This window comes from Penicillium concentricum (assembly GCF_028827145.1).
Source record: "Penicillium concentricum strain IBT 3081 chromosome Unknown utg000002l_segment0_segment0, whole genome shotgun sequence".
NCBI lineage: Eukaryota > Fungi > Ascomycota > Eurotiomycetes > Eurotiales > Aspergillaceae > Penicillium > Penicillium concentricum.
In genome coordinates, this window is record NW_026622755.1 from 139,161 (window position 1) to 167,056 (window position 27,896).

The following is a 27,896-nucleotide window of genomic DNA, read 5'->3' on the forward strand; positions in this document are numbered from 1 at the left end:
GTAATCATGATTCCTTACCCACAGATGCTCTACAAGAACCATATAGCCGACCATCGGATGAATCACTTGTAGAAAGACCGAGAACACCCGTTGGCCTTGCATTACCTGCGTTCCTGATGTGACCGCTGAAAGACACCTGTCCTATATGTCTAGTGAGTAGATACCGTGATGTCTGGACCATCTAGATTTTAATATTATCTTTCTCATATGCATCTAATGCTTATAACTTTTGTTACAATCGGGTTTGGATCCAAGTGCTCCCAAATAACATCGAACAGGCCCTCTGGCATATCTAACTAACGCTGGTACTGTCTTCTTCTATAGTCAGATGAGCTACCAATGATCAAGAATCTGTTATGATCCCCTTTCCAGAATCCGAACACGTAGATCAATGTAGTGTGTTCAAATAAAAAACAATCACCGATGGAAATCCATCAATATATAAGAAAAGGAATTTATCCAATAAAGGTGCGAAAAAAAAGAAAATGAGCGACGCAGGGATCGAACCTGCAGTCTTCTGAGATGTGTTGAGCAGTGCTCGGCCGAAATCAGACGCCTTACCATTAGGCCAGCCGCCCTTGATCATAATATTTCGTCCCAATTGGTAATCACCGATTATTGGATTAGAGCTTCCGACCGTTCATATCCCTCAGAGCCTTGTCACGAATTTGCTTTGTGCCTGAAACGATCTCCATCGTGCTGACATTGATTCTCCGGTGGCGTGCGAATCAGACCGCAGCAGCGGGGCACCCAAGTTCAGTTTGTATATGGTGAAGGTCTCTTCTCCAACTGTGTCCCAGTCCTCAGTGCTCAATACGGGATTCGACAACATGCCAGATCATTTCTTTGAATGCCGAGTGCTGAGGAGGTTGTTGATTTGCTTGCCAACATATGAGGTGACGAAATCAGGTAGGCTGTATCGCCTTTCCAATCATAGTAGCCACATCCTCTGCTCCTAGTTTGCTGTGGTGTAAGCCATGATGGGAAACAAACAAAGGAAGCGTTGGAAGATCAAGTAGTAGCTGTTCGAAGTGGTCTTCGAGTGTGTCGTGTTGGTAGAAATTCATTTCGAATAAAGTCTCTCTTATATTGATATACCAGCAGCAACGACATTGAGCTCTAGGCTCGTCGGACTAGATTGCCGATTTGTTTCGGCTTGTACCTGTCTTCTTTCATCTTACATCCTTCCTTGAACTCGCCTATATTAACAAGCTATTGTTATAGGCCTCGTACTTCATATATACAGATTAACATGATACTTATCTTCTTAATAGGTGCGACTCTTCGGGTTGCATAGTTGACTGGCCCGGCGACGAATAAGATAGCAGTTTATAGCGCCACAGCTACCTACTGAGCAGAAGAAGAGACATTGATCAGTACAATCGCTCATATGACAAGTCCAGACCTGTTTATGTGTACCTTTTTATTCGGAAAATTGATGTTAAGTGATAGGCACTGGATGGGTGGGCCTATATTCCTGTCCATGTGTTCATACGCGCCGAGCCAGCCTAATTTACGCAAAATATCCAATCAGGGAACAACTTTCACGAGGCGTGAATATTCATGTCCATTTCAGGACTAGAGAGGTGTGATAGGGCTTGAGGTTTGTTTAATGGGGAATGAGCCAAAGCATATTTCATGGCTTTGTACTCCGTAGCGGATGTAGATGTGCATTGTCTGTGCGAGGAATGGGGAATGATCAGAAAAAGACATTGTAAAGTCATTTGTTTGATAAGGATGTGTGCTGGAGGATCTGGAACAATTCTCTAGGTGTTTTTGGTTTATGGGAGTCCAACCTGGAGGAAATTCATGGATGTGACGGAGCATTGGCTGCTTATATGGGGACATGCACGTGACCACCTCCGACGGCTTCTCTTTTGCATCTCGCCTTACCAACTCTTGAGCGCTGTCGACATTCTTGCCTCTAAATGTGCTGATACTTGTTACCGCTCTCACATAAAACTCACAGCATCGTCCGACACCGGCAGAATATAAATCACCGCTCTGATCCAGCACACCTCTCCTCATCTGAGCACCCCTCCAAGCTTTCCTATCCACCGCAACCATGCTTTTCTTTAGGTATGCTATGGCGCGAAGCGCAAACCCAATTTGCATAGATGAAAACTAATAGTTGCTTCATTACAGCTTCTTCAAGACTCTCACAAACCAGACGGTCACCATTGAGCTCAAGAATGACATCCGCATTCGTGGAATCTTGAAATCGGTCGACCAATACCTAAACATCAAGCTCGATGATATCGAAGTGTTGGATTTGGCCAAGTACCCTCACCTGTCTTCGGTGAAAAACATGTTCATCCGAGGAAGTGTGGTGCGGTACGTGATGTTGCCTCGGTCGGAGGTTGACGTGGGGTTGTTGGAGGATGCCACACGGCGAGGTGAGTTGCGCATTGTTCCCCGAGCTGAGCTCTTGTGATCATTCTATGTTTCCTCCTCACTTGAAAGATCTAGAAAGGCTGGGACCGGAATTGCCCTTCGAATCAATACTAATAGAGCATTATACAGAGGCTGCCAACCAGGCTGGCAAAGCTCGGTAAACGACCATGACCTCAATTTTACGACAAATCACGCATCGCGCTCTTCAATACCGTTGTTCCCACCAGGTGGTCTCCAGCAAAGAAAATGACTATATGGCCAAAAGTGTGGGGTTTCATGTGACCCCAATATTGAGATGAACCAATTGATGGCCGGGGAGACGGGTTCATGTAACGAAGGATGTTCGAAACTCCCATACCACTTGAGTGCGTCCAAGATACCAAATGGACCTTGGATCGCCGCTCATGAATCTTGATACGCCGCAAAAGCAATTTCGTCAGAATTACCCGCCTATAGCTCATGCTGGCACCTGGATTGCGTTGTTCATGATACCTCGTTAGAAATGTCTTTTGCAATAATGAACAGCAACTTTTTTTTGGCCATTTGACTATTTTGCAATGCTCTAAAAACTTAGATCGAATGTAACCCTCCAGGGCTGGGGCCAAGTAATAATTGCCCACGTGACTTCGTGTCGCGATCCAGTTTCTTCGCGCCTCTCGTCCCGACTTATCCTGGACATTTTCTCTGGCGACCGTGCACATATTATGCATACATTGTACATTTAGCGACACTTTTTACGTTTTATCCGGCATACAACTACCTTGGACCAGCTGCGAACTCTCTTAACCCCTCGCCACAACTCGATTCTCCCACACAGTGCAACCAACTCTCACTCTGTGACCGAGCCGCAATGGCCGGATCCTACGCGAAGAAAGGGGCAACGCCATCGAAGGGATCTTCAGGGACAAAACAATCTTCAATAAAACGCAATTCTAGCATCTTGAGTTTCTTCCAGAAGACCGACACGCCACCAGGCGCCACTTCTCGCCAGGCTCGGATCACCCAATTTGGCACGGCGACCTCACGTTCACCGAGCAGCGGCCGGGGGAATTCGACATTCCAGCGAGGAAACAGTTCGCGAAATGATCCTGCTGGTGGACTTTTCTTGGAGGATAAGAAGGGACTGGCAAAGATTCAACAAGCAGCGGTGACGAGCGAAAGAGAGCGATCGCTGACGCCTGATTTTTGGGGTGATGACGAAGAGAGTCTAAAATTGGATGACAAGCGATATAATGAGAGCGACTCAGCGGTCAAGCGTCGGAAGGTTGACTCACCGGACACCCTGGTCAATGAGACACAGCAACCAGACGACGAATCGAAAACTACAAAAGCACCCGCACCTACAAAGATCCAGAAAAGGAGCGGACCGTTTATCGACGAGTCCGACAGCGAGGATGATATGGAAGCATATCGGGAGCTTCATGAAACCACACCTGCGACTAGGGATGTGACGAACGAGACACTGCAACCAGACGCCGAATCGAAGGCTACAAAAGCACCTGCATCAGCACATACAAAGACGCAGAAAAGAAGCGGACCATTCATCGATGAATCCGACAGCGAGGACGATATGGAAGCATATCGGGAACTTCATGAGACCACACCTGCGACTAGGGATGTGACCGATACATTGAAGATGGATAAAATAGTGGCTACACACCGCACTTCCGAACCCACACCTCCGCCACTGGTAAGAGCCGCCACGAGTAATGCCGATAATGATGAATACGCGAATTTTGACGATATAGAAGAAGAAGACGAGCTTATAGGGGAAGAGTTTCGAAATCGGCCTTGGGAGGGCGAGGAACAAGAGCAGATCGAACTTGAGGTAGAGCCTGACAAAGATTCAAACGACTGTTCGGGTGTAGAGGATATCGAGGGGGATGTGGGCACATGCCCTATCTGCCAAATGGTGCTGAAGGAACTTAATGAAACGGTGCGTGCCCATTACTGCCTTTGTGGTGTATTGATGTGCTGATTGCCAGCATAGGAAATCGCAGTGCATGTCAACAACTGCCTCGATGGCACAGCCAACCCTATCCCGGCCACAGCCGCTCCTAAGCCTGTGGTGATGCCGGATCCCAAGCCAGCCAACCTCGACAAAGGGCTGACACGCGCAGAGCGAGCTGCCATTGCCCGACCTGCGCAAGGTGATCCCTACTTGCAAAACAAACCCATTGGAGGTTCCGCATTCTCAAAGATGATGGCTGGAAATGCAGAGGATACTGCTTGGGCAGCTGCAGCTGCAAACGAAGTGTCTTCTCGCGGAAAACAAGCCTACCAGCGGACGTGTCCGTTTTACAAAATTCTTCCGGGCTTTTCTATATGTGTCGATGCCTTCCGCTACGGGGCTGTCGAAGGATGCAACGCCTATTTTCTCAGTCATTTTCACAGCGATCACTATATAGGGCTCAGTAAGTCCTGGTGTCATGGGCCCATTTACTGCAGTCGACCCACTGCCAACCTTGTCCGCCAGCAGCTCCGTGTTGATCCCAAGTGGGTAATTGACCTCGAGTTTGAATCTACCACTGAAGTGCCCGAGACGGGAGGAGTGCGAGTCACCATGATACATGCAAATCATTGCCCCGGTAGCTCACTTTTCCTTTTCGAAAAAAGCTCTGGGAATGGGCCCAATGCTCATAACCAACGGGTGCTGCATTGCGGTGACTTCCGTGCATCTCCCGCTCAGGTGCAACATCCGCTCCTACGCCCTGATGTGACCAACCCGGTCACAGGCAAGCCAAGACAGCAACATATCGACAAATGTTACCTCGACACCACATATCTTAGCCCGAAATATGGCTTTCCCGCTCAGGAGGATGTGATCACAGCGTGTTCAGAGCTATGTGTGCGCCTGAGTCAGGAAGCCGGTGTCGGATTTGATACGGGGAAGAATGGTACAGGTGGTTTGATGGGCAAATTTCTCTCCGCCGCCACGGGGAACAACAAAGCACCGAACAAGGGCTCGCAGGCTGGAGGTCGACTGCTCGTAGTGATTGGCACTTACAGTATTGGTAAAGAACGGATATGCATGGGGATCGCCCGAGCACTCGGATCCAAGATCTTCGCGACTCCACCGAAGCAACGAATCTGCGCCTGCTTAGAAGACCCCGAGCTCTCCGCGATGCTGACCAGAAATCCTCACGAAGCACAAGTACATATGCAAACTCTCTTTGAGATCCGCGCCGACACACTGGCAGACTACCTCGATGGCCTCAAACCACACTTCTCCCGAGTCGTCGGTTTCCGCCCGACCGGCTGGACCTATCGCCCACCAGCGGGGCGACTGGTACAAAACCCACCCGTCTCCACTGTGCTGCACGGTGAACACTGGAAGTCACCATACACCACTCAAGATCTCACACCACAGCGCGGCAGTACGCGAGAAAGCGCCTGCTTTGGTGTGCCTTATAGTGAACACAGTTCGTTCCGCGAATTGACCATGTTCTGCTGCGCTTTGCGTATCGGGCGGGTTATTCCGACAGTGAATGTTGCCAGCCAGAAGAGTCGGGATCAGATGAAGGTTTGGATGGAGCGGTGGGATGCCGAAAAGAAGAAGAATGGGTTGTTTCCTGTCACTGGCGATCGGTGGTGATCAACGGCTGGCACATACGATGGATACGCATGATTTTGGACTTAACGCATTAGAATTTGCATACAACATAGCGACTGCATGGAGCTTAATTTCGGGATTTGCATGGCTGTTATTCTTCTCGCTATTCTTCTCGCTCTCGTTCTGTTAGTGGTTTCAGGCATCATCGACTACTCCACTAAATGAAAGCCTAGATCCTCGAACCTGAGAACACTTGTAGATCTTTTCCTTTGTTTGGATACATATCGCAACAGTTGGATCTATATTCTCGCTAATTCCCTAAATACCACCTCCAGCACGCTAAAGAATCCCTCCGGTTCCCCCTGACAAGGTCAAAATCAACATGGGGCTTTGCGTTCCAGATATTAATACCACAGTACTATATATGAACAGACCATACCTACAGTCCCAATTTAGAATATTGCCCATTTTCACACTCATATTCATTTATCTACAATCAAAAAACTGTGATCTAACCTCGGCAGAGATAATGTTGGATATGTTCTCATTTTTAGGGCTCGGACCAAGTGGATCAGAAGGATCAGAGATCCTAAATGATAATTCGTTCCTATTGAGATTGGGATCGACGGTATACAGCATTATGAACTTATAAAGGTTGATCTCATTTAGACGGATCTATCAGATCAAATGTATATGATGATTCGTGTCTGGATCATGTCAATTGTCAAAAGTAAGATCATCTACTCCGTAACGTTCAAGACAATTTCAAGCCCAGAGCTTAGTACCGGACAACCTTTGATGGGCGTGCACTATCGATCTATGCATTAGTTCGGTTCCACTCCAATCGCGGTCCTTTTGACAAATAATTTAGGGCCGATTTTTTAGAATTGCACTTGCCCTACGGATCATTCCGGCTAAGTGTGTTCTTCTGTTGCAAGTGTACTCCGTAGCTTTCTGGTGGATAGGCTATATAAGGGGGGCGATCCCCTTTGCGCTTGTTAACCTGGGTGCACAGATATCACACCCAAAATTCATTCACGATGCGTACTTCAACAATTGGAATCTGGGCTTTGACAACTGGTGCCGGTGCTGCGAAGACCTGTTACAATGTAACAGTGGAGGTCCCTGTCACGGCTCGCAATGGTGTGTTCGACAACATCAGCACGCCCCAGACAAACTATGACGCTACTTCCTTCGTCCTTGCCGCGACCAAACAAGGTAGAAATTTGACAGAAGCAGCCTTGTCTGGCTATGCTACCGTGTCGGGCAACTACAATATCTCAACTCAATACTGTGTGCCGAAGAACGCTGGGAGCGCGGCCTACACGCTTCAGATCCTCACACATGGGATGGGATTTGACAAGTCGTGAGTTTCGAGCTCTGATTGGTCTCAATACACAGTGATCTTACATGGAAATATAGATATTGGGATCTACCATACAACAACTATAACTACTCCTATGTGGATTACGTCTTGTCTCGAGGATATCACACACTCTCCTACGACCGATTGGGCTTCGGCAAATCCTCCCATGGAGACGCAAAGAACGAGATCCAGGCATTCCTCGAGATTGAAGCCCTTGCTCAGTTGACCCGCATGGTGCGCAACGGCGAGATGTCTGATATCAAGACCCCCGCCAAGATCGTCCACGTCGGACATTCATTCGGGTCTGCCCAGACAGTTGCCCTGTCAGCGATGTACCCAGAACTTTCCGATGCGCTCGTTCTCACCGGGTATTCTACAAGCGCCGACTATATGCCAATGTTCCTCAGCGGCGCCAACTTCCAACAAGCCCGACTCAACGGCAAGAACTCAGACTATACAGGTGGGTACTTGACGAGTGCGGACGTCGGCAGCAATGTATATCTCTTCTTCTACCCGCCCCATTTCGACACCGGTCTTCTGGAATCTGCAGAAGAAAACAAGCAGCCCATGACCATCGGTGAACTCCTGACTATCACTGGTCTACCGGCGCAGAGCAATTTCACAGGACCTGTTTATGTCATTGATGGTGCGAACGATGTGCCATTTTGTGGAGGTGACTGTGTGAACACGGGTGGGAAATCGGCTTCTATTCCTGCTGGGGCCAAGATGATCTTCCCCTTGGCGAGTGCTTTCTCTGCGTACATCCATCCCAACACTGGCCATGCTATTAATCTGCACTATAATGCCACTGCGGCTTATAAGCAGATTAATGATTTCTTGGGGGCACATGGGTTGATGAGCAAGAGTCATCATCATGATCATGCACGTAATCACCAGTGAAGGATGGATCAGGAGCCCTGGTTTTGATTCATGTACATTTTTATATATATACATCTTGAACAATTATTATATATGCCTCTTTGGGACGCAGTCTCGGAACTTGGTCTATATCAAGACTTCACCTCATTATGGGATGCCTGTATTTGATTCTGACCGGCATATGCAGGTTCATCAACGTGGAATTGGTCAAGGATATGGGGAGTAGGTCGGCTAGGCTGTCATTAACTTGATCCCCCTGTTTTTGGGCGGGTATGAAACTGGTGAGAGACTGCTGCGTCTTTGCAGACTTGCGGTTTCTTTCACCAAACAATCGAATTTGTGGCCTTTCTCAAACCATTTGTCCATTCTACCATCATTGTATTGGTGAATATTATGAACTTCTGGTGATTCATACTTAGGATGTGAAGCTACTTAGTTAATCATAATGGGCAAATTTTAGAATGCGCGCAATTGCCATACGTTAAGGAAGTCCTCGATGATCATGAAAACTCTAGATTTGCACACAACGAATCTCTCTGACTTGGCAACTCCATGGAGTTGGTGACCAGGAGAGCGGTCAATTGGCAAGAGCAGTTTAGTTTGAATCATATGTTGGGTGACAATCAGCGACCGGCGATTCTCCTCTTCAGCATCCAACAAACAGACTATTCCCAGGGCCACACAACAGGTAGTGAACCAATAGACAAGTTTGGGTCCCGGGACATGGAGCCTTTCAGGATAATGCTTTCTCCCAGCAATCTCATGCTTTCGATCGGCACCCTCCGGAGGTTAGTCACGTAGATATGGGCTTTGGCACCTCCTGGTTTGAGAGAAATTGAGCAATGGCATGCGTCTTCCGTTATTTCACCAGCAGCTAAGTTGGTGGTTGAATCGTGAAACGAGCCCCTGCAAAATAATTAGAATACATCATGAATACGGTCAAAGCCCAGGATTGAATATGACGTACAAGATGCGGACAGAGGTTTTCCTTATCCTTCGAGCACACGCGACAGCCACGGTTTCAGTGGTACTCTTCAGTGCTTTCAATTCCACCCTGTAGGCTTCAGCGTTTGCAGGTAGGTTGGTAATTGCGTTTGGGTTCCAAGAAACACTGATGCCACCAATAGTCCCCAAGTAGGACTCGGCGGGGATGGTGTTCACAAGAGACATGAGATATTCAGGCGATAAAACACCGTGTGTCTTGTGTAGAGAAAAATTGATGGTTCCCTCTTGAATGTCTCCAACACCTATACATTGAGGCTGAGAACAAATCCCCCTACTTCGCCTCTTGGAAATGCGTATGCAAGCCCTCTAGTGATTGTTAATGATCAAACGATACGCCCCATACCGGAATATCGTCATGTCAGAGTGTCAGTTTTCTTAGCACTTAGCTCTTAGCTTTTACAACAACTCTCAATCAATCTCACATCGCGCAATGCACTTCATCATAGTCTCCTTCTGACAGGTTATGAGCCCTCGGAAGCTCTATTCAACCTTCCTCTTTATCAAAGGGCCTCTCCATCGAAGCATTCCACCTTTCAATATGGCTTCCGACGCTAACACCGCTTCCTTCGCGAAGCCAAAGCTCTCAGAGCTAGTCCCCATCCTTATAGGCGAAGCGAACTTTGTCTCGTGGTCCACAGCACTCAAGTGTGCTCTCGATACCCGTAATCCTTAGCTCCACGAGATCCTTACCGGCAAATAGGCTCAGCTAGTAGCAGATCACGCCGACTTCAACAAGTACACTAGCAAGTCTCGCCGCCTTCTTTCGTACCTTCACGCTACCGTCCACGCGTCTCTCAAACCCTACATTAACATCGCTCGTAACACCTACTCCTCATACCAGAGTCTTTATAAGACTTTCGCGGTTCACACCTATAACACCGGGCTCCACAAGTGGGTTACCCTTCGCTACGCCAACGATAATTCGACTACCCTATAGAAATTCGTTATTACGTGGCGCACCGCCTACGCCGAATTCGCCGAGGCGTGCGTTTAGTCTCACATTTCAACTTCGGCCCAATACTTCCTTTTCCTCACAGCCGTCAGCGCTAATTCCATTTATATTGGGCCAAAAGCTCCAATTTTGACACTTGCAAATTGCTTAAAAACACAGAGATGTCTCCATTCGTAAGCTGATGAAAAGCTTCATTCTTGACACTTGTAAAACCGTCAAAAAACATGGAGATCTCTCCATTTGTATGAGATCAAAAGCTTCATTTTCGACAGCCGTAGTATTAATAAATTTACTATACACTATAGTTATAGAGTGGTGTAAAAAGCGGTGCTAAATATGGCATTCAGGCAGCAATTTCCACCTATAAAACTGGTCTTGAACCCTGAGTCCTATATGTCTTCGTACCTTGAACTCACCACATCTTCTCATTATCCATACACTCTGCCATCGATACAATACGCATCCGAAATCGCGAACAATGAAGCATTCCCTGAAAACACAGATTTCGGTGACTACGTGAAGGATGAAGAACAGGAACCTGATCTGGAAGAGCTTGTTGAGCCATGGCATAGGTACGACGCAGAAGATAACGAATATGTCCTCTATCCCATTCGCCTCGGGGAAGTGCTCAACGAGAGGTACCTGGTTGAACACAAACTTGGCTTTGGTGGTGGTTCAACTGTCTGGATGGCCTTTGACCAGCAAGATAAGAGAGAAGTGGCTCTCAAAGTCATGGACCTAGGGAAATGGGGCGACAATGAAACTCGAATCCAGGATGAGATTATCAAAACGGTACAGGATACTTCTCGCCTGGTTATATACACTGCGACTTTCTTTCTACCCCGAGACGATAAGACCTACCATAGGGTCTTGGTGTTCCCTGTGAAAGGGCCGTCTATCTGCACTCTTACCTTAAGAAAGTCTCCTATGGCGTCTCGTATGTCTGCTGCTCGACAACTACTGGAGACTGTGGCAGGTTCACATGAAGCTGGAATCATACATCGCGGTAAGTCCATCCTCTGATTTTGGTTTCTTATATGCTAAGAAGAATGCTATAGATTTGAATGCAAGGAACTGTATGTGGGGAATGGCTCCTATCGATAGTCTTGACAGAAGCACCAAGTATGAGTTACTCGGTCGGCCTTTAAAGCAGACAATACCATTTGTCGAACTCTGGAACAAGGGCGAGCTTGTGAGCCCTGTCAAATTTCCTAAAGATCTTCTTCGATTAGAAGAATTCTATCTTTGTGACTTTGGGTCAGCAAAGAAAATTGGGAACGTTACCACTCAATGCGGCTACCCACCTATGCATTATTGCTCTCCAGATCGACTTTATAACCTGAGCAGTGGAAAGTTCTCTCTACACACCGTGGTGGACTTGATTCATGGTATGATCAGTCTCAGTCTCCTGATCCAGAGAATGACCTTACTACGAAACTTGCATATTTTCGTCCCGATGCTGATTTGGTCGAGCGGCAACTTGTGCACTCCATCATGTCGAAAGTCTTTGTCTACCAGCCAGAAAAACGGCCGACCGCAGTAGAACTTTTGCGAGATCTTTCTTTCAGTGCTATCATGGAGCGGTACGAGTGCTGAGAGACTGTTCCATTCGCACAAAGCTCGAGTCAAATACAATATCAGCGTAGCTTTCTCGTCGTGCCTTTCAAGAGAGTAGTTTCGTTAGATTCGATAGAATTTCTTTCGGCGCACTCAAAGCCGCGGAGACCATTTGCCTTTTTCAGGTAGTTATTCCCAGGATATTCGACACCTGATAACTTAAGTAAGTTGATGCCTGACTTCCAAGGCTGCAGATTGGAAGTCTGCCGATGACATATATTGTCGCCTCATAAACAAGGCGTCAACCATGTCTCGTGCCCCTTTTCCCCCACACTTTCAACAAATCAAAGGATTAACATGAAATGTCATTTCTCTCCAATGAATATCCAATATGCGAACGCCGATTTGCCTGAACCCCACACGCGATTAACCGAAACCGGGGGCGTTAAGACGTTCGGAGGCTTGAGACGGCAATCTCCAGTGGTCTCCGCCGCCAATGTCCAGACTCCACACTACCGAAATTGCTTCCCGTTACTTGCCTTTACCCTCGGGGATGATTCAATCAGCAAATCCCTCTTTCATAAATAGGTTGGATTCTCATTTTGGGTCATAGATTTGGTGTGATTCATCTCATTCGAACATTCTATATTGATATTGCTTTCCATATTGGGCCGGTACCTTTTTTCCCCGTGTTGTTTTGTCCAACACTCCTATACAACACTTCACGATGTTTGTGACACTTGAGAGCATTCCGGTAATTCTGCTCGGCCTTGCCGTTGGATATTACTTGGTGCCTTACCTGCAAAAGTCGCATCTGCGCGACATTCCCGCTGCGGGGTTCGCCGCATTCACTAACGTTTGGCTATTGCTGCAATGCCGCCAAGGTCAAAAGTTCAAGACGATCGACGAGGCCCACAAGAAGCTTGGGAAGCTAGTCCGCATTTCACCTACCCAGGTCTCTGTTGCCGACGATGCGGCCATTCAGAGCATCTATGGACACGGAAATGGTTTCCTGAAAGCGTATGTCATTGTGATAGCCCAGACTACGCCCCAACTGACAACATCCCAGTGATTTCTACGATGCCTTTGTCTCTATCCGCCGTGGCTTGTTCAACACCCGTGACCGTGCCGAGCACACCCGCAAGCGCAAGACCGTTTCCCACACCTTCAGTGCCAAGTCCATTGGCCAATTCGAGCAGTATATCCACGGCAACATCGAGGAGTTTGTGAAGCAATGGAACAAACTGTCCGATCTCCAGGGTGACCCCAAGACCGGCTATGCCAGTCTGGACGCCCTCAACTGGTTCAACTACCTGGCCTTTGATATCATCGGTGACCTGGCATTCGGTGCTCCCTTCGGCATGCTCGAGAAGGGTCAGGATATTGCCGAGATGCGTCTGGACCCCAAGGACCCTCCCAAGTACGTCGCTGCCGTGGAAGTCCTGAACCGCCGTGGTGAGGTGTCCGCCACTTTGGGCTGCATGCCGTCTCTCATTCCCTACGCCAAGTACATCCCAGACAAGTTCTTCTCTGAAGGTCTGCAAGCTGTTGAGAACCTTGCTGGTATCGCCATCGCCCGTGTCAACGAACGTCTCAAGCCGGAAGTCATGGCCAACAACACCCGTGTGGATCTTCTCGCCCGTCTTATGGAAGGCAAGGACGAAAATGGTAACCAGCTTGAACGCGCCGAACTGACCGCCGAGGCCCTCACTCAACTCATCGCCGGCTCCGACACCACCTCCAACACCTCTTGTGCCATCCTCTACTGGTGCATGATCACACCACACGTTCTCCCCAAGCTGCACAAGATCCTCGACGACGCCATCCCCAAGGACATTGAAGTTCCCACACACGCCATGGTCAAGGAAATCCCCTAGTAAGCCTTCTCCACCCTTCCCCACCCCACACAAACCCCAAACTAACAAACCACAGCCTCCAATGGGTAATCTGGGAAACCATGCGTATTCACAGCACCTCCGCAATGGGACTTCCCCGCGAGATCCCCGCCGGTTCCGCCCCCGTCGTGATCTGCGGGCACACCTTCAAAGCCGGCGACGTTCTCTCCGTACCTAGTTACACGGTCCACCGCTCCAAGGAAGTCTGGGGCTCTGACGCTGAACAGTTCGTCCCAGAACGATGGAGTCCGGAACGTCTCACCGCTCGCCAAAAGGCCGCCTTCATCCCATTCAGCCACGGACCTCGCGCCTGTGTTGGTCGTAACGTCGCTGAGATGGAACTTCTCGTTATCTGCGCTACTGTGTTCCGACTCTTCGAGTTCGAGATGCACCAGGATGGACCTATGGAGACTCGTGAGGGATTCCTGCGTAAGCCGCTTGCTTTGCAGGTTGGTATGCGTCGTCGTCGGGTTTGAGGGATTTGGAATGTATAGAATAACACCCCTTGTAAAATAGGGGTGTATTAGGATTGAAATTGTTTGGAAACTTGGGTGGAATTGAATGGGATCTTCGATTATATTTTGGATCACCATTCGTTTGTCATGATTCGATGAGAATGGCTGAGTTGGTTCTATGCTTGCTTTGGGTAAGTGTTTTACCACGAAGTCGCTGATGATTTTCCTTTTTGTTGGATTTGAGTGAAAATATCGGGAATCTGATGAGCGTGTACATATGTCATTTTTTTATATATTTTTGCTTTTCAATTATTATCTTTGGATATTCAAAATAAATTACTCCTTGGGAGTATATGAAGCGATGATAATCCTAAAAAGAGAGATAGGGTGTTGAGGATGCGTTCCGTGTATTATTATATACCGGTCAAGCCTCAAATGAACTGGAATTAAATACAGAATGGTTGCAGTAACAAAAATCAATTGGTATTACTTTATCGTGATTCGTGGCGGACGTGAATTAAACGGATAACCGAAAAATTGTGTGTGCCCCGACTCCGACCGCAGTTGGCTCCCTAGGAAACCGAAGTAACAAGTAATCGGAGTTCCTACCACTTGGCGGGACCAAAGGTCTGGCCCTCAGGGACAGGGTTACGAATGGCTGAATCGGTGACATCCATAGTGCCACTGGCGATTCTGGTTCCCCACCATTCGGGGAAGCTGGTATCGGTCAAGTTGAGGCACAAGAAGATGACAATTGTGCACAGAGCGAGACCGACATCCAGACCAGCAGACAGGACGTAGTTGTACTGCATCCACCATCCGCGCCAGCGGTCACGGATAAACTTGTTGAAGACGAATCCGACAATACCCCAGGACAGGTAGTTCAGAGGGGTAGCGGGAGGAATCAAACCAGCACCACCGAAGATGATGGGGGCACTGAGGTACTTGATAGGGCTCTTGGGGAAGTAACGGGCGCCGATGTAGATGAGGACGGGGAGGATGGCACCGGCGAGGAAGAAGAACATGAGGGGGGAGTAAAGCTGGCCGATGGAGAACATGCGGGCGGGGCCGATGACACCCCAGATAACGGAGGCGTTGAAGAACACACGACCGTTGGGACAGGTGAAGTGGTTAGGCTGGAACTGGTCGCAGACGCCCTTGATGGCACCCAGAGCCCAGTTCATGGTGGCGATTTGGACCAGGGAGGACCAGAAACAAGCGACCATCTGTGCCATGAAAGTAACACGGGGAGGAATCTTCATGTAGTGACCTAATGGAATAGGTTAGTATAACGAGTTGACACCAAAAAGTAACCAAAATGGACAGGACTGACCAATTTTCAGATCCTGTGTGAAGTACATTCCCTGGTACATGCTGATGTAACCGTAGGTCTTGAACAGCATCATAGCCATAGGTCTACCGGGCTGCATGTAACCGATGATGAACTCGGTGATGACATTGAGACCAATGTCAATGTTGGTGGCAGCCTTGACAATGCCAATAGGAACAAACCAAATAGCGGAGATGAGCAGGGCAATGATGAAGGCCCACCAGCTCATGTGTGTCTCCCAGCCCAGAATAACACCAAAGCCGATTCCGACCATGGCCAAAAACACAACCAAGTACCACCAAAGTGGAACTGTAGCGTAGCGAGTCATCAGGCGGCCGTGAACATCTTCCTCCTCCTTTCCGACGCGACGGAAGCGAGCCCAGATATCGGCACCGTTGAAAAGACCGGCCTGGACAAGCACAGCGATGATACTGGCAAAGGAAAGACCATAGGACAGCATGAATGTGGTCGATAGGAAGAGAGGAGAGTAACTCTCGTATTTCCCGGTGTCAAAAGTGAATTCCGGAGTAAGAATCTTGGTGACATTATATACATTACCGGTGTTGTCGTAACTGCTGGAGTCGCTCATGGGGAGGAACTGAGCGTAGAAGAGGTTGGAGTACTGAATGGCGGGGGTGACAATCCAGAACCAAATAAACATGCCAATCATGGTATTGGAGATGGCATACCAAGGAGCAATCATGGGACTGAAGTTGAAACCAGAGATCTGAGTCCAGTCAAAGGTCATTGGAAGCAGCGACAGGCCAGTGGCTCCACCAAAGAGCTGATTGACAATCACGTTGTTGGGCTTGATCCAGGTGACCCAGGCAAAGATGCTCAGGAAAGGCGCAATGTAGCCGGGGAACCAGTACCAGCAGAAAGAGCCAATCATGGCGTATAGGAACATCTGATATTTACCGATCCTCCAGCCAGCGACCTTGCTGGGATCCGGCTTGGTGCGATCGTGCAGCGCAGCAAAGAGGGAGGTGTTGATCAGGGTCGAGGGCCAGATCATGGCAGAGGGCGACACCAAGAAGCGGGTAAAGAAGCCAGCCATGCCGAAGCCCAACATTTGAGTCGAGACACACATGAGGATCTCGAAACCCCAGCCGAAGTGCTGTCCATAGAAGGCACGCTGAGCCAAGAGAACATCCGTCGCGTAGGCGGCGCCACCACCGAAAGTGGCGTTAGCCATGATAACGACAATGGTATGTTCTTTCTTGGTGAAAACGCCTGGGTTTAGTTCGGCTTTGTGGCCGAAGAAATTGAAGGTATAATTGGGCATCCACTTTTCCCAGGCCTTTCCGACTGGGTAAGCGACGACCTGCGCAATGTATGAGGGGATAACAATGTAGGGCTGGCGCATGGAGAACAGCATGTTGAGGGAAGATCCGATGGTCGCAAAGAGAAGACCAATGACCCAGGCACGAATAGTGTTCACAGCGCCACCCTCATCGGTGTTGGGGACAGCGGACCGAACTTCGGGGTATGGGGAGTTCTCCAGGAGTTCCTGAGCAATGACCTCCTGGGTACGCTTGTCGGTTGTATGCAAGGCCTCATCGAGTTCCTCCACGACATCCTCGGGCATGTTTGGATCCCAATGATGGTGATCCTTGAGGTCTCGCAGCGCCTTGAGTTTATCATCGGGCGCGGTTTCATCGACCATTGCACCAGTGGTGATGGCGATAGACTCGTCCTTCTCCATGGTGAAACGTAGCTCAGATAGATACTTCAAGAGAGTCGATGGAGATGGGAGAAAAGAAAAGGAAAGCAGCAAGGGGAATTGAATATAATATAAAGGTCTTCGAAGACCAGGCCGACGGAGGTCCGCCTTATCGCCTAAAGAGGATATCTCAGGCTTATCCTGGAGTGGATGTAACCCAGTGGAAATGAAACCGAATGAGATGAACTAGTAAATTGATTCGATGGAAGTATAGAAAAGTGGGGGAGAAGGAAGACAGGGGGTGTGAAGTGCAGTGAGGAATGGTGAGAGCTGAGACTTGAGTGGCTGGAAGGAGGTCCTTGAGGCGGAAAGTGGCAATGTGCATAGAACAGCAGCCAACTAATCTCATCTCACGTTGTGATTTGGCCTTGTGTTGGCCCGATAGCTCACAGACCTCTTATGTACACTCCTTATGCATATTCCGGAGAGCGTTCGTATCTCGAGCATCTAGATAATTGGTGGCGTTTCTTGGGTTACCTTCAACCCTAGCTATTCGAGTCAGCTTTCATATTCCAAACAAAGAAATATACTCCAGAGAAATATCTAAGTCAGTATGAAGTATAATACGGAGTAATCCGGATAATATTGACCGAAATGCCAATCCTAGGGGCGTTTGTAAGAATGTTTACTTGGCGTATTCCAAGGGAATTCCAAGAAACGGAAGCAATCTCCTGAGAGCTTGTTTAGTGATAAGCCGGCGCACGGAGCGAAAGGGTGAGCCTGCCGTTATTGTGTTAGCTTTGCCGCTAAATTTTGCAGCTAAATTGGTGGCCAACCAACCGGTGCCTTGGATTTTCAGCCTGGTTGGCCCATCTCCGGCGCTAGTCGGTCCTGGCGAAGAAAAAGGGCATATGCCGGAATAGATAGCCATTCCGGGGTTGGTCCCCAAATAAGAAAGCCGGGAATACCCTCTTATCTCTCTTGATGCTCCGGGGTAACAGTCAAATATCCGACATTTCTGTTTGAGCCTGTTCCTCGGACTTCCCGATCAGCTGACACAATTGACAGCTCATGTAGGGCAAGGCACTGTGGAACTGGGGGGCCGCATACCTCAATGCGGGGAGACTTTTTCTAGTGGGCTCTTCTGCAGCTTGCTCGATACCACCCGAAAACGACAAGGTCGGTGCTGCGTTAGTGGCGAATATTTTGGTCTGTGGCTTTGGATCTAGCATGTCTCAACCGGAAGCCCCACGGAGTTTGCAGGGGTTGAAATAGGCGCTTAGAATCGACATTCCTTATTGGCCCAAATGAACAAAGATATGTCAAGTGATGGGGGCATCGCGTGATAGTAATAGTCATTATCTGGGGATGGCATTAATATATTATGTTATGTAAAAACGTGAATGGAGTGTTCAAACTGTGATATGATTTCCTGAAACCGGGGTAAATTGTGAGTACTTGGCCAATGGAAATGTGACAAGAGAATCTGGGGCTTGGAAGGCTTGAGAGGGACAAGCCCTGGAGGCTGAGCCGAGGCAGTAAGGCTTACACAGTGAGCTCCCGCGGGTTGACCGCCTCCAATATAAATGGCCAGCCACAAAGCCATACAAAGCCACAAATGCTCAATTATATCTACGGAGTACTCCGGGTTGACAATTTAATAATATGGCATTGTCACCTCATACGAAAAATACCCGTGGACTTCTTAGTAGCCATCCATATCTAATTTGCCGAAGTTTCTCCAAACTACGAAGCTTCCTAGCCTTATCGTGTCTCATGTATCCACCTAGGCTAGAACTGCACAATCCATGACCCCGGCAAGACGCATACAACCCGATCTGCATGGTATAGCTCCCATGGTTGATCAATATAGCTTAGACTTGCTGGTAAGATCTTTGTTTTGACATCTCGACTCGGGCATCTCGGAATGTCGGAATATCGCTGGGCGGAGATGGATTTTCCGATAGGCCGAGGCCGGCAATGCTGGGCTTGGAATAGATACCGAGGCCTGGTATTGGCCATAGCTACTCCGTAGTTGGAATTACAAAGGGCGTTGAATCAACATTCAGTAGCCCCGCTGTACACCGTACAGTGCCTGATATCGCCTTCCATAGCTATTTGGGGACATGAAGAACGTAAATCAATGGGCGGTGACCCCACTATACTTCGACCGGAGGCCGGACATGCAAAGGCAAAGTGGAGCTTTGAGCATGGGATTCCAAACTCAACATCTCTCACGGTAAATTGTTCGATGACGAATCCGGAGGAAATGAGAATATTTCATCACTCAGCCACTCAAAGTTAGTGAAGTAGTCCTCGTTGAACTGGAACTCTCCTTGTAGAGGAACCGCGTTCTGAAGAATACCCCCAGCGGAGTCCCGAGCGGGATCTGGTCCCATGATAGCACGCCCTGCGTCAAAGCCCGGAAGCATGTTCGTTCGGGACGGACCATCAACGGATTCCGCCCCTCGCATTTTGGCGCGCGTGAGAGGGCGTGCGTGAGGGTCATATTCATCACGCCACCACCAGACAGCATCCAATATCAGACTAAGAATCAGGCGACTGCGAATTCGAAGTGCGGTGTGATCCGAGCCATCCGATTTGCGGAATGCCTTGCTGCTATTCCAGAGTTGATTCAAGACCGTGATCATTTTAGCTGCTGTATCGCTTCTGTCGGTGGACATTTGCTTGGCTAAATTGATGGCGGCGAAGAAAGAGGCTTGGGCACGGCTTGTGTCTAGTCCGCTGGAGGCAAAATCGCTTTTGAGAATCCGCAACAGGGACATCGAAGCCAGCAGCAGACCAAAACATATTTGAACAGGTGCCATGAAGAGAGACCCCATACGATCCGCCAAGCCTTGAACATAGTCTATCAAGTTGCAAGCGGTGACGATAAGACGCGGAAGACATCCGCTAGAGACGAATGTTTGATTTTTGTAGAAATGGAAGCTTTGGATTGCCATACGGCAAAGGAGAAGGTGATGTCTCTCGTCGTCTGCAATAAGGAAAGAACCGTTAGCGGGGACACAATTACCGAGGAGATCCATATCAGAAACAAACCGACTACTGCCTGCAAAGCAATATCGTCTACCTCTGCCTCATACTTCCGCAGCAAAATGTCCAAAGCCAGCTCCTGATCCAAAGACATGGCCCGGACTCCATTTTCCAAAACTGCCTCGCTGCATTTCCCAACAACCTCCTGACATCTGAGTTTCTGAACTAGGTGTGGAGCAATCTTATCAAATAGCATCTGGCGTTGGACGGTATCCTGTGCTAAACTGACCAGATTCCGCGGGGAGTGTCCTTTGATCACACAAGACCTACAATGAATCAGCACGCTAATTCCACTGGGCCACACTTTGAAAGAAATACCCACCGTTGGTATACAAGGACACAATGGGCCCAGAGCTCTGAGCGTCGGACCATATCCAACTCTGACGATACCGGGATCTTGAATCGAGAAAATTCATGGCTTGACATCGGGATATGGAACCCGTTTTGCATCGCTACATGCAACAGCATTCCGCTTAGAGGAAATGTCACATCTGGACGATTCTCTTTGGGGAACGGCCATGTCAACAGGAGCAAAAGTCCCTGTATGGTGTACCACGGCGCGCATGTCGATAAGACCGACAGAAATGCCATTTCCGCGACCTCCTGGGCCAGCGCGGTGTGCAAGGTCGGGTTTCGGGAATATGACCGGCTGGAGACGCCAATGACAGCCCAAAACAGGAATGGAGACTGCGCGTAGTACACGTTCGGTTTCGTCTGCGCGTCAAGGATTGGGAGGAATGAGGCATAGTGGCGGAAGAATCTGAGAGATGTTAGAAACAGACTGACGAGAAGCTTCTGTAAATATCTACAATTGATATAGGTCGTCAATCTCGACACCTGTAACGGTAACGCTTTTCAGTGAACGTGGAATTGTGGGATCATTCCCTCCCATAATCGCACCCAGTGTGGAACCCACTGGTGCAAGATGATATTGGGGATAGGTCAGCGACAAATTCAAATCCTGCGGATCGTCTAGTGGAGCATCCGACTTCAATACAACCGGTACACCCAGCTCCGTTGGCGCTGTGGATAACGCAATCGGCACGGAATCGGGGTTCAACTGCTGGGAGGTCTGCAGTTGTTGGCGCCACTGCTCATTCTCGTGTTCCAATTCGATGTATCGGCTTTGGAGAAATGTATGTAAGAAGTGAATTCGTTCCGTCTTACTCGTTTTTGGGTTCTTACCGACGCTTGTGCTCTCTTGTGAAGCTGTCATCTATGGTGCACTCGAGATTGCGTTTGCGGCATCGGGTACAAGGTGCACTCTCATCCCGCCAGACATCGCATTTGGCCTACTAGAGTCAATAGGATTTTCATGAAGGCAAATTCATTAGTACCTTTTGCTGGCGGCACATGGTACACGCCTTCTTTCCTTTCTTGGGTAATCTGTGTATGGTTACGTTAGCATGCTTCTTTAGATGGAGAACCATAGATGCTCGTACACCTCCATTTCTGAGCTTTGGGCGAACACAATCTGGTATTGGGACCCCAGCCAACAAATAAAGCGGAAGGCGTGATTAAACTCCCTGTTTATTGTCTTCGTTTGGTTTTTTCGATGTTAGAACAGGGGAAAGACAGAGTTATAGCACTCAATCCCGGTAACGGGATGGTGGCGGGTTTGTGATTGGTCCAACGAGAAAGGATGGGGGCCTGAGGTCATGTGATTGTCACCCATTACTGCCTTTGTGCCTTAGGTGTCAACTGACGGTGTTCTGTGTCACGTGATCGCGGAACATGGACTTTCTCGAACCGAAGGTTGCCAAGGTCAATATGGGAAGTCAACAACTCAAATCTCCCTGGCGACCCTGCATTTCCCCCGTCTTATAGGAACCCCCCTCCCCTCTTATAAGAATGTACTGACACCAGCTGAGCTGCACTAATATTATTCAAGTCAAGTTTGTCACGCGAGAATGAAATCGATCGTCAGAAACGGGGTCCTGGAAGACACTGTAGCAAAACGAAACCTAACAACACAAGGCATAGCAAATAAAGCGTATGAGTCTCGTCACATTTGAGGCCGAGCAAAAAAAGAAGGACGGCCAAAAGGCGTCGTTGGCATTCCGTAGATTATCACTAGCTGAATATATATATCCACCACTTTCCTGATCGGGACGTAGCATGAAAAGTATTGTGAATATCCAGCACACTATAGTATAGTATATTGCTCGAACACGGCGTGGGACCCCAAGCAACAGTGTCGAAGCTAGCTTGATAGAGGACTTACGGTTTTGTAGTACGAAAATGCTGGAATCTACGCTGCTCAAGTAAAGGACAATTGTGATCTGCTAAGCGTAAGGAGGACTTACGTAGTTTAAGGAAGCTCCGCGGAAGGAATCATGTCCCTTTCTTGTTACATCCATGTTCTTGTTCAAATTAATAATTGTATGTTAAATCTTTGTTACAAGTCATAGGTTAAACTTTTTAACCAAGTGGGTTTAACAATGAGAGGTGTAGCTTCACACAGTATTGGCTTATGAAACCTTACACTCTAAAGGGCTAACCCACCAAACGGGAATATAGAGTAAAACCAAACATATATCGGGGATTGTAATCTAACAAATTACAAGACGCTTGGATTGACAATACGCTACCGTCTCATACACAAATGGTCTTGTAACAGTGACTATCATATGGCTCCAAAAAGCCCCTGTGTAAGTCATTTGCCAAAGGGAAACCTCAAAGACCCTGAACACGTTTGTGGAGCTTTGACGAGGGTACATTGCCGTGACCTGGACTCGTAGCCATATGTCTCACACCACCCAAAGCACCAAACTCAATAGAGCCAAGGGAGGCGTTCTCACACATGACAAGGGCCTAGTTCACTAGCATGCCATGTCACGCAACGTGGAACTCACCAGATCTCGTGGTTGGATATCCGGTTGTCGTTGTTCGGCCGGAGCGGTCGATGGTGACGAGGCATAGAAGCTGGCTCATCCTGAGGATTCTGATTTGACACCTTTCCTTCCTTTTTGAGTTGGTTGCGGTGGCACTGACAGGGGCAATCTGCAGGACATCCATGGAACCGTACTCAGAAGCTGCCCTACCCCATTGCGAATGAGCCAACCACCAAAACATGACCAGTCAATGAGACTCTAGCAATCCGTTCTGCCTTTTAGATCCCCAGATAATCTTGAATTAGTTGTACGAAGTGTCGATACCAGTTGATTTTACTCCATCGTTTCACGGGGTGATTTGGAATGATGTGGGGGTGTCTACCTCCAGGCGACATGGCAAATTCAGGATATCGCGCATCCCCCGCAAGTTCTGTTCGATCGAAGCGTCAGATATTCTGTTCAGGTCTGGATATACCCAACGCCCCCACCACTGAAGGGAGGAGGCAAAGTTCGATTGATATGCCCTCACCGTGACATCACTTGACCCTGAAGCCGAAGTATATAGTAGAACAAGAAGATGTGCGATCAAGCAAAATCTAAAGCATGTTATTTTTGTCATTCATTTGCGCGCAGTCATGAGTTTTGATATCCCTTCCGTCGCTGAAATCCAGCTTGCTGCCGAGAGGGGGCAGCGCATCACGCAGGATGATGTTTCGGCCATATCGCAGGCCGAGAGCGCGCTGACTGGACGTGGACCTTCTCGGGGTGGACCAGCTGGTGAGTCCGAATTATATTCTTATCTGCAAGCAAGGCATGACTGATCGAATATAGCAACGGCGCAAAGTCTTTCTATGCGGCAAAGAAATTTCGAAAATAAGGTCGCAGAGGTATCGCGAAAGCCATCAAGCGCAATTTCCCTAGAAGATGCAGAGGAAATTCAAGCAACAGAGGTCAGAGAATCCTGAAAATATACAGTAGTCAAATGACTAACGAGAGGTTCTCATAGGGACGTGCATTTAACCAACCACCCGGAGTCGGCTACATCTCCGCCCAGGTTCGGTCGATCGCCGATAGTAATGATGCATGGGGACTTACAGCTGCGGCTGATGTGCCGGCATACATCACTAAGGATGATGCCCGAGACGCGCAACATGCCGAAGCTTCTGTGTATGGCGGTCAGAATCCTCGGGGTGGAATGGCAGCTCAGATGCAGGTAAGTGGATACGCTGATCTTTGGCGCGATGGGAGCTGACATGTGCTTCTGCAGAGTGCAGCGGACAAGATTGATAATGCCCGACGAGGTAGTTATGGCAGCCATTAGCATTTTATACTGTAAAATAGTCATACCGCACATACCATACATATTGCAACAAAATTGAACATATGCATCCCCTTTGAGCATACCTTCCACTGATGTCATAAGAGATACAAAAATAGTAGGAAATATCCAAAGCTCCATTTTGAATTGGCCAATACATATCCCTGGGGCCATTATCTACGTGGGGATTTGGGGAGGCCACATATACCCTGACCCGCTATTCAGTTGTCCCTTGAATGGCCACGGAGGAGAGACAACCGCCAAGATATTCAACAAACTCTGTTCAATCCACGAGAGTTCGGCTTCTGGGACAGGCTGCATGAACTGACAAATATCTGGTCACCGGATCAGAACCCGAAGTGATGTTCAATGCTTTATTGTGTCGGCAACGATTGATCACAATGCAGACAATGCAGACTCACGCTTCTCCCTGCTTCAACTAAGAAGTCTAAAACTCACTATAATGGAGCTGGGATGGAATCAAAACTAGAGACCCACTATGAGCCGTGCTAACTAGCTGATCAATCCCTCCAGGTTTGGGCTGAAGGAATTGACCAATCACAATGTCTTCTTGGTGGCTCCCAAAACATTTTCGTTGTCGAGGCAGCTTGAATCACACACCTCGTGGCCATTAGACCCATTTCAACGCCTCTTGAATGTCCACATCCGGAAGTAGTAGATGTTCGCTCCAATCGGAGAGGGGAGGTCGAAGAATGGGCCGTCGCTGAATAAGCAGTCGAATCTCTGCAAGCAAGCTGATTTGTGGAGACCGATCAGCACTTCAAGTGATAGTCAAACATGAGTGGTGCGCTTAGCTGTGACTTGAATTGTTGGAGGGGTAAAAATGACTCCCAAGCCTTGCATGGAGCTCCCTAGTGGCGGGGCACCATAATTTGTCATTGTCTTGCAGCTTTGGGGCATATAAATCAGCACTAGCTAATTTGGAAGGATTTTGTATTTGGAATTGGAAGCCAAACTCGAACTGCTCGAGGTCGAATTGGTCGACTGAATTCGGTGGAGTTGCGTCGGGAAAAAGCCCAAAAACCCAGTGTGGCGATGACGTAACTAATCAGGTACTGGGTACTTGTTTCACCAGCATCAACCACGAAGAAATGGAAGTATTCGAGACTTGACTAATTAATGAAAAGACCAGTTCAGCTTTTCGTTCCATTGGAATATTATCTCCTTAAATACCCTTCCATCCCCCTCTCCAAAGGTCCCCAATATCAAGTACCTTGAAAGAATCAATCTATACAAAATGCCTCTCTCTGGACACTGTCTCTGCAAAGCTGTCACGTACACCGTGGACGTTGATGCCCCTTTACTCACTGCCTATGATCACTGCGATGACTGCCAACGTCAGAGTGGCTCGACCTACTGTGAGTTGCGCGAATACCTCCGGAGAGATCTAATTGTTGACCATGTTATAGCTCTCGTCGCTGTCGTCCCTAAGGACAAGCTGACTATTAAAGGCCCCATCAAGAGTTGGGCTGGCAAGGGTTCCTCCGGCCACGCCGTCCACCGTATCTTCTGCTCTGAGTGTGGTTCCCCCATCGCCCATGACCCCGATGCCGCCCCCGAGATCATTGCCATCAAGGCCGGCACTCTGGATACCGAGATTAAGAAGAACTTGAAGCCCGTGAGTGCCACAAGTCAGGGCTTGATTTAACCTTTAGTGGAGTGTGACTGACCCTTGTTCTACGTAGGACACCGAGATCTGGACCGTCAGCAAGCTTCCTTTCTGCCAGGAATCTCTGGCCCACCCATTCAAGAACATGCCGGAGTAAATGCTGGACTGGGAGATTTTAATGAAAAGCGAGCTTTTTATGTGTGCTTATAATGAGTGATAACGACGAATGCAATGATATAGTCTAATGTGGCTTTCATTAATGATCAATCAGAATGTTTACACCAGTTCCTTGTCGCAGACCAATCACATAGAGCAAGTTTGAAGCGAATAATACCCGAGGGACCTTTGTCGGCAAGGTGAGACAGCATACTTTGTGCCTTGGGTACATTATGTTTAGGGCCTCAGCGACAAATATTTGAACTTGACAAACAGGACTCCCTTGACTGAAGCATCCAGACAAGATTCCGAATTTGTATTGGAGTATTGTGCTTCAAAATGTCGACTGGTACTCTATTCATCCGCGACTCACGCACTAACGTGGATTACGAGGTTCCCATTACCCGAAATGCAATACGCGCGACCGACCTCCAACGTATCCAGGCGCCTTCGCTCAACAGTGATCGCGCAGACCAAGTTGCCCATGGATTGCGTGTTTATGATCCCGGGTTGCAAAACACTGCCGTGACACAATCAGCTATCGGTTTCTCGTGAGAACCTCACAAAGGTGCTTATAGTCTCTGGCTAATTGTTGTTCAGTGACCATGAGCACGGTCTACTTCTGTATCGAGGATATACCCTGGACCAACTCTGGGGATGCGACTTTGAAGAAATGTTCCATCTTCTGCTATGGGGGACATATCCTACAGCAACCCAATGCGAAGAGCTACGCCAGCGGCTGGCACAGTATATGCAAGAGGTCCCTAGCATCGTGCGCCAGACTATCTTTAATCTTCCGTATGATGACTTCCCTCGGTAATGTGTTTGCTATCTTGTGGTTCTAACTAGCATCTAAATACACAGAAAGGCGACCAGCCCACTGCCGCTGATTCTAGCCGGCCTTTCAGCCTACCTGGCCTGTATACCAGATGTGATCCCAGCAACCACAAATGCGACAATATACCAAACAGACATCAAACGGGCTGACCAAATCATTTTACAAACTGTTGCCGCCTATGCTGTTATCTTCGGAGCTGTACGATCCCACCGGTTAGGCATTCCCTGGAGATGTCCGTCTCTCCAACAAACCTACTACGAGAATCTATTCACGATGGCCGGTCTCATAGACCCATCAATAAACCGCCCAGACCCTACCCGCATACTCTGCTTCCGTCGCTTTGGCAACCTCAACGCTGAGCATGGAATGGCCCTAACAGTCTACTCGGCCCTAGTGACCGCCTCATCCCTGACTGACCCAGTGTCTTGTCTGATATCTGCTGTGGCCGCAGCCCACGGTCCCTTACACTTCGGCGCAACAGAGTCCGCCCAACGCGCTCTCCATAACATCGGGGAACCAAAGAACGTCCCAGCCTTCCTTGAAGAAATAAAATCCGGAAAGCGAAAATTATTCGGCTACGGTCATCGCACTTATAAGGGAGTGGACCCACGTGTGCGTCCCATCCAAAGTATCCTGAAGGATTTGTCCCATGTTCATCAACCGCTACTTAAAGTCGCCGAGGCGATCGAGGAAGCTGCGTCGAAAGACGAGTACTTTAGTACACGGGGCGTGTATCCCAATGCGGACTTTTACGGTAACTTCGTGTTTACTGGAATGTAAGTGCGGTCGTGACATGCGTACTGTGACCACAGTTTCCAATACAATGATTTAGTGGATTTGAGCCTGACCTTATTCCCGCGGCAATGCTTGCACATCGCATTATGGGTATTATGGCACACTGGAGAGAGTATATGGGTAAGACAATTCACTGGAGGCTTCCTAACTTGGCTGACAGGCTATAGTCACTCGTGGCAAGTTATTCCGACCTACTCATCTATATACGGGTCACGCAGAGCT

General features: G+C 48.5%; 13 protein-coding genes across 13 annotated transcripts; 9 read left to right on the top strand and 4 right to left on the bottom strand.

Annotated features, from left to right (window-relative positions):
• Nucleotides 1–2,065: 2,065 nt before the first annotated feature.
• Nucleotides 2,066–2,555, top strand: N7517_003602 (Sm-like protein LSM2; the record flags this gene model as incomplete). Its single annotated transcript, XM_056721332.1, has 3 exons — nt 2,066–2,079; nt 2,146–2,396; nt 2,524–2,555. 3 exons carry the CDS (start codon nt 2,066–2,068, stop codon nt 2,553–2,555), a joined length of 297 nt encoding a protein of 98 aa, XP_056577582.1.
• A 689-nt stretch (nt 2,556–3,244) lies between these two features.
• Nucleotides 3,245–5,989, top strand: N7517_003603 (DNA cross-link repair protein PSO2; the record flags this gene model as incomplete). Its single annotated transcript, XM_056721333.1, has 2 exons — nt 3,245–4,330; nt 4,385–5,989. The coding sequence occupies 2 exons, from the start codon at nt 3,245–3,247 to the stop codon at nt 5,987–5,989; spliced, it is 2,691 nt and encodes an 896-aa protein (XP_056577583.1).
• A 998-nt stretch (nt 5,990–6,987) lies between these two features.
• On the top strand, nt 6,988–8,213 carry N7517_003604 (alpha/beta hydrolase; the record flags this gene model as incomplete). The annotated part of the gene is made up of 2 exons (XM_056721334.1): nt 6,988–7,313; nt 7,370–8,213. The coding sequence occupies 2 exons, from the start codon at nt 6,988–6,990 to the stop codon at nt 8,211–8,213; spliced, it is 1,170 nt and encodes a 389-aa protein (XP_056577584.1).
• Nucleotides 8,214–8,857: 644 nt separating this feature from the next.
• Nucleotides 8,858–9,362, bottom strand: N7517_003605 (uncharacterized protein; the record flags this gene model as incomplete). The annotated part of the gene is made up of 2 exons (XM_056721335.1): nt 8,858–9,098; nt 9,160–9,362. The coding sequence occupies 2 exons, from the start codon at nt 9,360–9,362 to the stop codon at nt 8,858–8,860; spliced, it is 444 nt and encodes a 147-aa protein (XP_056577585.1).
• Nucleotides 9,363–9,735: 373 nt separating this feature from the next.
• N7517_003606 (uncharacterized protein) lies at nt 9,736–10,134 on the top strand (the record flags this gene model as incomplete). The annotated part of the gene is made up of 2 exons (XM_056721336.1): nt 9,736–9,859; nt 9,908–10,134. 2 exons carry the CDS (start codon nt 9,736–9,738, stop codon nt 10,132–10,134), a joined length of 351 nt encoding a protein of 116 aa, XP_056577586.1.
• Nucleotides 10,135–10,653: 519 nt separating this feature from the next.
• Nucleotides 10,654–11,745, top strand: N7517_003607 (uncharacterized protein; the record flags this gene model as incomplete). The annotated part of the gene is made up of 3 exons (XM_056721337.1): nt 10,654–11,155; nt 11,208–11,537; nt 11,567–11,745. Coding segments are annotated over 3 exons (1,011 nt in total), but the record flags the coding sequence as incomplete, so codon positions are not given.
• A 688-nt stretch (nt 11,746–12,433) lies between these two features.
• N7517_003608 (cytochrome P450) lies at nt 12,434–14,077 on the top strand (the record flags this gene model as incomplete). The annotated part of the gene is made up of 3 exons (XM_056721338.1): nt 12,434–12,726; nt 12,776–13,582; nt 13,639–14,077. The coding sequence occupies 3 exons, from the start codon at nt 12,434–12,436 to the stop codon at nt 14,075–14,077; spliced, it is 1,539 nt and encodes a 512-aa protein (XP_056577588.1).
• Nucleotides 14,078–14,661: 584 nt separating this feature from the next.
• Nucleotides 14,662–17,091, bottom strand: optB (small oligopeptide transporter, OPT family; the record flags this gene model as incomplete). The annotated part of the gene is made up of 2 exons (XM_056721339.1): nt 14,662–15,326; nt 15,390–17,091. The coding sequence occupies 2 exons, from the start codon at nt 17,089–17,091 to the stop codon at nt 14,662–14,664; spliced, it is 2,367 nt and encodes a 788-aa protein (XP_056577589.1).
• Nucleotides 17,092–19,283: 2,192 nt separating this feature from the next.
• On the bottom strand, nt 19,284–21,778 carry N7517_003610 (putative C6 transcription factor (Leu3); the record flags this gene model as incomplete). Its single annotated transcript, XM_056721340.1, has 8 exons — nt 19,284–20,044; nt 20,110–20,369; nt 20,426–20,863; nt 20,913–21,227; nt 21,289–21,395; nt 21,441–21,489; nt 21,546–21,629; nt 21,669–21,778. 8 exons carry the CDS (start codon nt 21,776–21,778, stop codon nt 19,284–19,286), a joined length of 2,124 nt encoding a protein of 707 aa, XP_056577590.1.
• Nucleotides 21,779–22,938: 1,160 nt separating this feature from the next.
• On the bottom strand, nt 22,939–23,178 carry N7517_003611 (uncharacterized protein; the record flags this gene model as incomplete). Its single annotated transcript, XM_056721341.1, has 1 exon — nt 22,939–23,178. The coding sequence occupies one exon, from the start codon at nt 23,176–23,178 to the stop codon at nt 22,939–22,941; it is 240 nt and encodes a 79-aa protein (XP_056577591.1).
• Nucleotides 23,179–23,539: 361 nt separating this feature from the next.
• N7517_003612 (uncharacterized protein) lies at nt 23,540–24,258 on the top strand (the record flags this gene model as incomplete). Its single annotated transcript, XM_056721342.1, has 4 exons — nt 23,540–23,714; nt 23,769–23,887; nt 23,944–24,150; nt 24,205–24,258. Coding segments are annotated over 4 exons (555 nt in total), but the record flags the coding sequence as incomplete, so codon positions are not given.
• Nucleotides 24,259–25,513: 1,255 nt separating this feature from the next.
• N7517_003613 (GFA family protein) lies at nt 25,514–26,042 on the top strand (the record flags this gene model as incomplete). The annotated part of the gene is made up of 3 exons (XM_056721343.1): nt 25,514–25,634; nt 25,686–25,894; nt 25,962–26,042. The coding sequence occupies 3 exons, from the start codon at nt 25,514–25,516 to the stop codon at nt 26,040–26,042; spliced, it is 411 nt and encodes a 136-aa protein (XP_056577593.1).
• Nucleotides 26,043–26,380: 338 nt separating this feature from the next.
• Nucleotides 26,381–27,659, top strand: N7517_003614 (putative citrate synthase; the record flags this gene model as incomplete). The annotated part of the gene is made up of 3 exons (XM_056721344.1): nt 26,381–26,592; nt 26,642–26,839; nt 26,906–27,659. 3 exons carry the CDS (start codon nt 26,381–26,383, stop codon nt 27,657–27,659), a joined length of 1,164 nt encoding a protein of 387 aa, XP_056577594.1.
• Nucleotides 27,660–27,896: the final 237 nt, after the last annotated feature.